Source organism: Diadema antillarum, unplaced genomic scaffold (assembly GCF_040938485.1).
Source record: "Diadema antillarum isolate AM-2024a unplaced genomic scaffold, OU_Dant_1.0 seq00000532_RagTag, whole genome shotgun sequence".
NCBI classification, from domain to species: Eukaryota; Metazoa; Echinodermata; class Echinoidea; order Diadematoida; family Diadematidae; genus Diadema; species Diadema antillarum.
In genome coordinates this window covers 1,336,829-1,348,878 of record NW_027271483.1, presented here as the reverse complement: position 1 = coordinate 1,348,878, position 12,050 = coordinate 1,336,829, and the positions used below count along the sequence as shown (strand labels likewise).

General features: G+C 43.6%; 1 protein-coding gene across 1 annotated transcript in view; it reads right to left on the bottom strand.

Annotated features, from left to right (window-relative positions):
* Nucleotides 1-294: 294 nt before the first annotated feature.
* LOC139734552 (E3 ubiquitin-protein ligase UBR5-like) overlaps nt 295-12,050 on the bottom strand; it is a gene marked incomplete at its 3' end in the record, with an annotated part of 57,548 nt that continues 45,792 nt past the window's right edge. The window contains exons 38-49 of the mRNA XM_071645326.1: nt 11,496-11,801; nt 9,343-10,029; nt 9,084-9,312; nt 8,422-8,632; nt 7,623-7,878; nt 6,721-6,974; nt 5,548-5,678; nt 4,564-4,812; nt 3,807-3,891; nt 3,002-3,268; nt 1,125-1,278; nt 295-395 (exon numbers count right to left, since the gene is read on the bottom strand). Of these exons, the coding sequence (XP_071501427.1) occupies nt 295-395; nt 1,125-1,278; nt 3,002-3,268; nt 3,807-3,891; nt 4,564-4,812; nt 5,548-5,678; nt 6,721-6,974; nt 7,623-7,878; nt 8,422-8,632; nt 9,084-9,312; nt 9,343-10,029; nt 11,496-11,801 (2,930 nt within the window). The remainder of the gene's footprint in view (nt 396-1,124; nt 1,279-3,001; nt 3,269-3,806; nt 3,892-4,563; nt 4,813-5,547; nt 5,679-6,720; nt 6,975-7,622; nt 7,879-8,421; nt 8,633-9,083; nt 9,313-9,342; nt 10,030-11,495; nt 11,802-12,050) is intronic.

Genomic DNA, 12,050 nt, shown 5'->3' with positions numbered 1-12,050 from the left:
AAAAAATTTGACAATTGGTGTTTTTTTAATTTGTTTTTTGAAGGGGGGCGCAAAGGGGAAATAGGGTTTAAGAATCACCATCTGAAAAAAAAAAAAAATGGGCAGCACGGTTTTTCTAACCAATGACCCTGCCCGTTTCGTCCTCTGAGGTTTTTTACAATTGCAGTATCTAGACATTTGGTGTCCATGTGATGAATTGTCAACGAAGATGCGTGATGCGGTATCTAGGGGGACATGTGATGCGGTATCTGGGGAGACAAATGATGCTGTCTCTAGGCAGACAGGCATACTTACCAGATCCTGTTTCTGCTGGGTGCTCATCTTCTCCACAATGCTCCAGAACCATTGCTTGAAGGTCGCCAGCTTGTCGTTGCCTTCACTGCTGTGCCCATCACCTGCAAGCACACATACACAATTGTGCACACAAAAAGGCACGTTATCCATCATATTGCTTGCTCCTACATTGTATATCAGTTCACTTTTCAGTCTTTCATACTACTTTTTTTTTTTGTTTCCAGTGGTATCAACAATTGACAGTTCTGACCAGTTAGTCAAGTTAAGATAAGATGTTACATGAGATAATTATTTCTCAAAGTCAAATGAGGCAGGTACTTGATACCAATGAATAACTAGCCTACTATCAAAAGAGATGCAAACACTTGGTCCCTTGGATGGGACATAGAGTGGAGGTCCCATGTGTTAGAGAGTCACAATTCATACAAAAGATCATGCCAAAGATCTAACTTCATTTCCCCCCAAGAAGAATGAAAATGAGCAAATGATACCAACCCCTTGTGGCTCACCCCCTACCAGGTAACTGGTAATGGTCCGTAAACAGTGTCAATCTAGGACGTCCTGCCATAAAACTCACTGATTAGTCGGTGAATCTCTACATGATTATGTTTCAATTGTGACATCAAAATAAACAACTTGCATCAATGCTACACAAGTACCATAGAGAAGTACTGGTGGAGAGAATGCACAGAGAACTGCAAAAAAAAAAAAAACCCAAATTTTTTTTTTCTGTGAACTAGTCGAAAGAACTGAAGAAATGAAGATTGCTTGGATACTACGAGCTTGAGAGGAGCGAAATTCTGATGATGACAAAGACAAAACCTGCTCACCCAGTTTGCCCGTCTCGTCGTTGAAGGTGGTGTAGCCGATCAGCATCTGGACGTTGACCTGACCGCACCCATTGACCAAGAGGCGGAAATCCTCGGCCGTCAGACCGTCCAGGGCGTTACGGGGCAGGACATCAAACAGACCTTGCCTCATGGACTGAAAACAAACACACATACAGCAGACCAAGCATGAAACTACAGATGCAAGACACTGTAACATTCTTGATGGGCAGAGATATTTCAGTTCCATTTGAATATGCTGCTGCAGTTTTCCATCTACTTTTTGTCAAATTACTATTTTTCTATATTCTTGTAGGGTTCATCATCCATTTTTCTCCTACTTATCATAATTTAGCCTTCATGTGGCCATGCAGATGCCAAAAACTTGGCAAGCTGTTTTTCATCAGCACTCTCTTTGGCTGTCAGTTGAATCTCCAAACATTAGCATCTAACAAAACTTTGACTAACTCTATATGTGACCGTGCACCTCAAAACGAACATAAAGTCGCACACACTGATTTTGCGTGAGGACTGGAAATAAGTAAAATGGGTCAACCTAGCCGAACTTGACTTTTTCATATTTTCTGAAAAAAGCGGGTCTTCTTTTACATTATGCCAAAATTTGGTATCATAAAAAGGGCAGGAAAGTGTGTTTTTTTTAGCAGTTTATCTCGAACATTTTTGGTAGAATAGTGTGATTAGGTGTGTCCTTAGAATCCCTTTTTCATTTCTGAAAAACCTTGTCCACACTCTTCAATTTCAACTCTAATAACTTTTGAAAGGGTAATGCTACTGCTTTGAAAGTTGGCATTAATTATGGACAGAATGTGTTAATGAGGCACGCTTAATTTCACTTTAATCTGATAATCCCTTCATTGTTGTTACCCTGGTGGTTTACTTCCTGTTTTTTTGTCCCATTCATCGCACAGCCAGCACGGTTTGGTAAAGATTAAAGCGCTTAAATAGACACTGTACTTCAGAGCCTCTTTTCTCAGTTCACACTTTTCCTGAGTTTGTGCTTTTTTCCAATATTTAGATAGGTTAGGAGAGTCCATTTGATTATAGTTATACATCATTTTAAAGCTTAAAGTCTGCTCTTTCAGAATATGGACATAGCTAAAAATTCATGTCTGGCGACTTTTTGTTTGTTTTGAGGTGCAGGGTCACATATGTTGCAACATCAACTTTCAAACTATAAAAGGCCACTGCGATACAACACAGAGGAGGAATATTAAGAAATGACTCCTCATGAACAGCTTCTTTCAGGAAATTTTTTCTCACTGGTAAAGTAAGCATACCAGCAAAGTCCACGACATACAACAGACAAAACTTAATGACTACAAGGTGACTGTCACTACTTCATGCAAGCTTCAAAGTTATACAAATGAGGGCTTCTTCTTAAAAGTTACTACAACCTATGAATGTGTACAGGGTATGTGATAGCTAAAGTTGATGTATCAGTTGGAACACTGTGATAGAGTGTGTGATGCTCTTGACTCTATTTCATACGACATCTTAAATTTGGAGACCTACCTGGTTACTAAATCCTTGGACAAGACATTTTAAACATTCTAGATCCAGGCATATTGAATGGTTTTTCACAATGTTGAGGTAATGATAAAACAGTGCATATACCGTGGAGGCCACATTGGGTAAATCAGACCACATCATCATATTCATCATCATCATCATCATCACCAACATCATTATCATAAACACCATTATCATTGTCAACATCATCGTCGTCATTGTCAGCATCATCATCATAAACACCATTATCATCGTCTTCATTGTCATCATCGTCATCATCGTCATCATTGTCATCATCGTCATCAACGCTGTCTTCATGAACATGATCACCATCACCATTTTTAACTAACCGAAAGGCATTTCTGGGCTGCCACCACCATCTTGTATTCGGCGTAGCGGTGCACGTAGTCAAAGGCGTTGTCGGCGGTGACACGGATGTGGGAGCCACCCGGCACCAAGTCTACCACTTGACCCCCTTCCTCCTTGGACAGCTGGATGGAGAGGGTGAGCTCCATGGCCTCAATGGCCGATGCCCGACCACGCTCTGCATCCAAGAGCAGCTGGCGCAGGCTCTCGTAGAGGGTGGGGTCAAAGAAAGCCAGGTCATGCCAGCCAATCTGTATGATGGAAAAAAGGATTTCATCATCATTGTCACTGTAATCATCACTAACTCTACTTGTACTCCTGTTATCACCATTACTAATACTACTAAATACTACTACCAATACTACTACTACTACTACTACTGCCAGTACTCCTACTAACAACATTAGCACGTCTACCAGTATTACTGCTACTACGTAACTATGATTGCTACAACTGCTACTACTACCACTACTACTACTACTACTACCACCACTAGCACTAGCACTAACACATAACCACAGACAAAACCACAGAATGTGTCCTCCACATGGTGAAAGGAAACTAATCCTTATCATTAAGTGAGCCACAGATTTTCATATATTCATCACATATTCATCAACATTTTCAATCACAATATGACTGAAATTTGTAGAATTCCCCAAAAGCTCTAAGGCAAATATCAATAGCTATTAAACTTCAAGGCAAAAACTTGCACAAAGACCTAAACAGAGTCAACACAAAACAGTCTTTGACAAGAGAGGGATTGCTCTGAAAAGTTCTCCAGCCTACCTTTCTTCCGAGCATGAACTTGATGACGTGGCGATTCAGGGTCAAAGGGCAGAGTTCATTCTGAAGCAGACAGAAGCCCAGAATTCTGTGCAGGAAAAGAAAAACATGAAAATGATGTTACACAATGACTGCACTTTGCAAACACAAAATCACACTGATCAAACAAAAATTAGGTGATTATTCTATGACATTAATTTTACCACTGTAAAAGTGGACATTTTTGCAGGGTTTAAATTTTAACGCATTTGACGCAACTAGAAACTAGCGCAAAAATACAAGAAAGAGAATATTTTTGCTTGCTATATGTTCCAGTAGTTCATATCTTAATTCCGCGGTATTAAAAGACATGCGAAACTCATCTGACACGGCCAAGTGCAAAAATAAGCACTTTTACAGTAAATCAACTGGTTTCATCAATGACTCTCATTATTCATACTCTCAGTTTCTCTTTTTAGCATCACACAAGAGGGAAAAAATGAGATATGGTGTAAGTTATAAAAAAAACGGTGCTTTTGATTAGTTTTCATCCAAAGTCGATAGTGGTGACTGGGCTCAGCTATACATTTCCAGTAGTTCATGTCTTCCTCAGCTATACAGAGTTGACAGATGTCTTCAGACAAACTTTTACTTTTTCTTGCATGTTGCCATCCTTAACCCTTTCTATGCCAGGCACTGTGTGTACAATGCTATGGGGTTTTCTGTGTCAATCAGCACTCACAGTACACAAAAGGTTAAAAGCCTAGAGCCTCTCACTAACCTGCCGACGTTCCTGAAGACATTCAGTCTCTCCGTGGAGTTCTTGCCCTGGCGCGGCGAGTAGAAGCCCCTCTTCCCTGGCTGGAAGAAGAGGGGTTCGTTGTCGCGGTCCGCATCGTCGCAGTCCTCTGTCTCCATGGGAACGCCGGAGGAAGCCCCGGCTGTTTCTATGGGGCCCTTGCTCTTGTCCCGCTCAACGAGGCCAAAGATATCGAGGTCCAGGCGGCTGCTGTCTGCTGGGTCATCCCGGCTAGGGAGGGGGAAGATAAAAAAAAGAAAGGAGAGGGGGTTGGAGTCAAAGACAGTTAAAAAGAGACAGGGTGAATCTTAGTCCTTGACAGTTATCAAACCTTGATATTACTGGATACAAATGACTCTGATTCTCATACCCAAGCAATTGTACAGTCATACATCTTGAAACTCCCTTCTATAGTGCCATGAAAATATAAGTATCATCATACGAAAATAAAAAGTGCTTAAACCCCCCTCCCCCCCCCCCCAAAAAAAAGGTTTTAACATTCACTTTGTACTATACTTCATACACATGACAAAAATACTGTACATCTATGCCTTAAAAAATGCTGAATTTCACCCTGCAGTCTTATATCCTCTATAAAGCCAATATTTCTGCTTGGCTCTTTATACCTCCTTCAGTATAGCAGGGATGCTAACCTTGTAAATACATTTAGCATTGCAACATTGTGACAGCATTGAAGGGGTATCTTTGGTAAGAAAACACTATTTTCACCTTCCCTGTCATATACATGCACAGCAATACCATTTGGGAAAACCAGTATTTCTATGAAATCTGCAGTATTTTATTTCATTATTCTTCTTCTTCTTTTTAGATTAATTAATCTTTTTTTTTTTTTTTTTTTTTTTTTTTTTTGGGGGGGGGGGGGAGTACAGAATACATGTACTGTTAAAATCAACAGTTAGTATCTCTGCTAGAGTGATTGAGAGCTAGAGGGAAGGTGGTTCTTACCTCCCTCTTGAGACGATGATGTCCATGGCCTCCTCCACCCTCTCCCGGAGTGACTCCTCGCTGGCCAGTAGGAGCAGGAGACGGGCTGGGGGAAGCTCCAGGAGCATTCCTGTGATGGTGCTGGCTAGGGACTGTTGGGGGGATGGCAGGGGGGAAAAATGGAGGGAGTTGGTAGAGATGTATAACAGGCAAACTGAATAACATGGGGCATCATTATCCTTAAAGTGCAAGTTCACTTTGATATACATGTGGATTGAGTAAATGCAGCAATATTAGTTGAACACATCAGGGAATGTTTGAGGAAAATGGTCAATGGACAGTTCCTTCAAAAATTATGAATTTCTGAAGTGTCAGCACCGCAATCGTAGGATGAGAAGACTACTACAGTTTGTGATGTCACATGTGTAGAACAATAGACAGAAAATATAAAGAAAATTAAACATATTTTCACTTTTCTTGCATAATAAAAGAGCAACTGACTTGTTTCTTTCAGAAGGCCAAGGGAATAATATTACCCTTAACATTTGATTAGTAACAAGTCAAGGGAATGTGCACTTCAAAAAAAGAGAGGAAATTTTGTCGAATTCTCTTCATATTTTCTTCATATCATTCTACACCTGTAACATCCCAAGCTGTAGTAGTCTACTCATCCCGCAATGACTGCACAGAAATTAAAAAATCAATAACTTTTGAACGGATTGTCCAATTTTCCTTCAGCTTTCACTGATGTGTTGTACTGATATTGCTGCTTTCACTCAACCAACATGTACATTGTACATAAAGGTGAACGTGTCCTTTAAAGCACATCAAAACCTTTTGTGATGTGAAAATTTTCTAGCCCACTGAGATGCATGTTGCACACAAGTATCTCCCTGAAAGCTCTTAAAAATCTCACTGGCCTAAATTCAGAAAGGCAGTATCAAGTCTAGATTACATTTCGTCCATGGACTAAAAAAAGTGCAGGTGTATCTTTCACATGCGTGTATCATTCATTATCGGATGTCTGCTGCCATACAAGATCTATCTCACACCTTAATACAGATGAAATTTCCACAATCTATGAGCTATATCAAAACTATCTTAGTTTGTGAATTCGGGACTATGAGTTAATACTAAATTCTCTCTCTGCACTACAAATGAAATATCACAATACAGCTCAAAGGCAGGCTTTACCGGTTGCAAGGCATACACCCTGGGGAACAGCCTCTCCCCGAGCGCCTGCTTGGACGGGGGCAGGGGCTCGAAGTCCGCGTTCCGGTCGTCTGCATTGGCGCTATCGCGCGGGTAGAAGGGGCGGGCATCGTAGGAGAGGGTGTTGCGGTCTCGGTCCAGGCTCTGCGCCATGCGGCCGCTGCCGGTGCGCAGCTCGTTGCGCCGCTGCTGACGCTCCCGCTCCCGCTCTCGGCTCCGCAGCCGCTGGATCAGGCCTGGGAAGGAAACATGGCTCAAGTCTTGTAGGAAGGAAAAGCATAACACTGCTGATAATTGTCGACATATACAACAAGTCACATGATGTGAATTGAGTGAGCATGAGAAAAGAACAAGGCACTTGTCTTGCAAACAGCAAAAACATCACACTGGTAAGAATTGACAATATATAAGTTATGTAATGACAGCCATTTTTTTTTTTTTTTGCCCTCTGAATTTCCACAAACTTTTATCTGCATATAGCAGATAATGCTGAAACATAGAATTCTTGGTGATGCACAGCTCTTCACTAGAGGGCGTGGAGAGTCAATTGGGGGATTCAGTAGCTTCCTATCAAAGAAATGAGATTGAAATCATTTGCTGAATTTCTTTTCATATGGTCCCATTAGTTTCAAATTCCCTGTAATTTCCGGGTAGCTCTTTCACAGCAATGAGATACTTGCATGTTCTGGTAAGATGTCAATTTGGGGTCTAGAAATGACACTCATACACTCGACTTTGAGACATGTTAACCTAATCATGTGTGGTCAAATTCAGTCCCTCTTTCTGCTTTTGTATGCATATTTTCTTCTTCTTTTGGGAGTGGGAGGGGAAGAGGGGAGAGGGGAGGGGTAGAAAGTTTTTGAATGTCCCGCCCCCTTACTCACCATACTGAGGGCCCTTGTTAGATCCCTGGCAGTCCTCTAGGTTGGGCAGACGTTCCGGTGCCATGAGGGCCTCGGCGATGGCCGTGTAAAAGCTGCGTGCCACCCCACTTCCTTCGCCTGGCTCGTCCTTGAAGGTGACCTTTACCCGGTGGACTGGCATGGGCAGGCGCTCCAGGTTGGCGCTGCACCGCCGGTGGAAGTGGGTGTTCAGCTGCCGCATCGTCTGCTGGATCAGCAGGTCGCGAGAGCGCTCAACCTGTCCATAAAAATAGACACAATGTGAAGAGTTACCTCACTTCCAAGGCTCACGGTGGAAATACTTGTATATTTCTCTTACTATCCGAAAACGTGACACTTTTTCAGTATTTCTTTGCATATGATAAAACAATGATAAACAAAGAGTATAAATAGTCTCCTAGACAGCCACCCTCTGTAGATAACAAGATTATTTTGCCTGGCAGCAGTGCCCTCTGGCAAGGCACTTCATCCTTGTTGCCCAATCTTTTGGAGGAGACTCAAAGCCATTGGTCCATTGTGAAGGAGAGCTAAACCCTATGCACATACAGTAAAAGAACCCACTTCACTTCTCTCATAAACAGCAGGACGAAATCCTGTGGAAGTGGTCAAACACACACACACACAAAAGGATAAAGGGCTAAAATCTGCAATAATCTTCAGGATTGGAGAGGCAGCTTCCTTAATATGAAGAAGAAGAAGAAGGAGGAGGAGGAGGAGGAGGAGGAGTAGGAGGAGAAGGAAGAGGAGGAGAAAATTTGTCATGGCATCGCCGTGCACCTACCTCGAGGGTGAGGTCCTTGGAGGTGTGGTTGTTCCTCAGCTTCTCCATCTCGCGCCGGAAACGTGACTCCTTCACCTCGAATCCCCCCAGCTCGCTGAGCACAGAGCCCTGCTCGGCGCCGACGTCCTCCAGGAAGACGTGGCCAAAGAGCTCGAGGCACAGACGCCACCGGCCCAGCAGCATGTCTGCCGACAGCAGTGGTGAGAGCGGTCTGGTCGGGTGGAAACAAAGCATTGTTTTGTGAGGTTGGTTCAAACCCTTCTCTATGACCGACTGATGATTCAACACTACTGCAGATGAAACCATCAAAACCAGAAGGGTGATCAAAATAACTTTTGTAAGTTTTTTTTTTTTTCATGGGGATACAGCTAATACTCAAACAAGCACTGCAACTTATGCTTTGTACTCATCATGTTATCACTTTCTATTTACTTTTGAGAGGTAACAAGATGTCATATATAAGACAGCATATATCTGACAGTTTTGGAATCGAGGAAGGTCAATTTATCACCATCTCGTGTTTCCCAAACCCTTGTTGTAACTCATTATTCCTCACTTATACATCGTATGAATTCAAAGCAACTGCAGTACAGACAATTCAGTGCATACGCACACAAGCGATATCTATAAACTAAACAGATTGTCACAGTCTGACAACTTACCGTAGGAGTCGGATGATCTGGTCAAAGGAGTTGACTGGCTGGATGTCTGAACGGTTGACCGTAACGGTTGTAGGACCACCCCTGCTGGGGGTTTTCCTCCGTCCCCCGTCCTCTGGGTCGGCATAGTCCTGCTGATCCAGGTCTCTAGTAGCAGATGTGGGCCGACTGCGCTCTCCCGTCTCATGGTTGGACAGTTCCAGGGGCAATGGATCGACAGAGGCAGCCGCAGCTGCTGCTGCTGCCACCGCCGCTGCATTACTGGCAGACTCTGACAGATTCATCGGACTCGCCTGGACCGCCTCTTCCTGGCCTACGTGGAAGAGGGCGCCGAGATTGACTTCCCTCGAAGCAGCCGCCGTGAGGTCCTCGGCTGCACCCCGCTGCGGGTCAGGGGGTAGGGGGATTTCCGAGACTGACACACGACTGGGGCCCGGCATGCTGGCCGCCGCATCCCGGCTCCCTCCAGCGGGATGCCCTTGGGCAGATTCTGCACCCGCCGCAGTGCTCTTGTCCACAGACCCAGTGGTGCGTATTACACTGACTAGTGTTGCCGAGGTGGCGTTGCTGCCACCAGCAATGGGTATCGTCGGCGAGAGCGATAGTCCAGCACTGCCCCCCATCCCACCAGCAGGGTGGCCCTGATCGCCCCCGCTGCTGTCACTTCCACCCGGGCGTGGCTGCGCTACTCCGGCACCGGAGTCCAGAGAGAGGGGCCCTGGGAGGGACCCAGAGGGAGTCCTAGGGGGATCCTGTGTCCGCCTCCTTGCATCCGAGGCTGTACCAGGCACTGGCCTCGGAACAGGACCCTGCTCTGACAATCCTGAAGAACCACTGCTCATGTAGGAGGATATCGAGGACATAGGTCCAGAAGGTTTGGAGGGGTCACTGCTTTCACCCAGACTCTGACTCACAGGCAGCGTGGAGGCACTAGCCAGACTGGTTGCACCTGTGCAGAGGAGCCAAAAGTTCAAGATTCCTTCATTTGAGGTCCCGTCATGGCAGCTCAATATTTCTACTCTACCATCCTCAATATGAGGTATAAAAGCACAAAATAACACAACAGACATATTCCTCATATCTTAAAGGGTGTGTTCAGTTCTGGTCGAGGTGAGGATTTACATTGTAGTTTTTAACGTTTTGCGAGATATTCAGAAACCACTCTATGAGATGTCGAAGAGCATGCTGTTCTAAGGGGTATCAAAAGTTTATTCGATGAAAATCGGTTTTGAAATGGCCGAGATATCCAAAAACAAGGTGAAACAAAGAGATCCTAATAAAGTTGTGGCATGTCGCCTTTTATCATTAGCACTTTTTTGGATATCTCAGCCATTTGAAAACCAATTTTCATCAAATAAACGTTGAATCCTTCTTAAAATTACATGCTCTTTCATATTTCATAAGAGGCTTTTCGTTATCTCACTTAGGAATGTTCAAAACATGAATCCCCACCTCAACCAGTACTGTACAGTCCCTTTAAAGACATGGTAGCATGGGGATTCATGAATGGCCGATTCATTCACTGCCAACCGGGGTACATTTAATAACCATAAACCGCACTGGTCAGTGAATATGCTCATTGAAGCACATGCTCTCCAGTAACAGATGACTCCAGTTGAGGTTTTTTAGCTGTGCGTATACTTGCACAGCGATCGGTGATAAAGCTGCATGCACAAATTCTCAAATAGGATTGATTGATATGATTGATTTTATTTTATTTATGTATCAGAGTTTCGCTAGCCTTCCCTCTCCGTGGTGTCCTCACGCTACCAGGTCTTTAAAGGGATTTATCAGAATTAGAGACAGGTTTTTGCTGCCCATGAAACAAGATATATCTCAAGATTGTATACAAATCTTCACGACATGAAGGCTAGGGAACATCACATTTATTTGCCAGATCAGCATATCACAAGGTTAATGGAATCAATGCTTCACAACACTAATCCCTTTACATGAGTCTGAATGATTTGAAAACCAAAGAACTACTACTAAAGGGGCAATACTACTAAAACATGAAATCATATTTGAAGTTTCACAAAGAAAATGGGACACTCTCAAAAATAGAGAGGAGTATACTGTTTAAGCCATATATTTAGGGAGTCCAATTTTTTGCAATTCGTGACTTCCCGACAATTTGGCGAATGGTTGAATTTGTGAATGTGGAGTACAGTAGTGAATGGAGAAATGTATGCATGCACGTCATATTCGTGTCTGGATCAGAGTTAATATTTTCGTGTGTTTTAAAATTTGGTAATAGCACTCCCTTTGCGAAATTTGCGAAAAATAAAAACCTTACAAAATATTTGGCATATACAGTATAACATACAGAGAAAGCTGTAAGATGAAAGAATATGAGGAAGAGATAGAATCACACAGGATAGAAGTCCTCAAAGAGACATTATGACTAGGGCATACCAGAGAGCAGAGATGAGGACTCTTGGGTTTCCGAGCTGGTAGTGGCACCTCCCGACACGCCCCCTTCTTTCGCGTCCTCGCTGCCTGCCCCGCAGGGCTCGCTGAGATCATTGGCCCCTTCCTCGGCCTCTTCCTCCTCCTCCTCGTCTTCTTCTTCCTCCTCTTCATCCTCCTCCTCCTCCTCTTCCTCCTCTTCCTGATCCTCCTCCATTCCCAGCTGGCCGACCATCTGTCGCTGAGAGACGCTCATCTGGGTTGGCAGGATCTCCAGGAAAGATTGGTGCACAGTCACAGACTGGTTGTGGCCTGGGTGGGTAAATATTTGATGCTGAATGTGTACAGAACTCTGGTATTGTTCCGTGGATGTAAAGTTGTACGATTCCTGTCAATGAATCAAATTTTATTACTGTTCTGACCCCATACTGGCCATGATCTACACTTCTTCTGAGATTCAAGACTTGAAATAATGATGGCACATTGTGAATTTTGGCATATGCATTGCCTATCAGGGAAAATGCTTGATTCTAGCAGGTGTGAATTTCAATTTAGCATAGG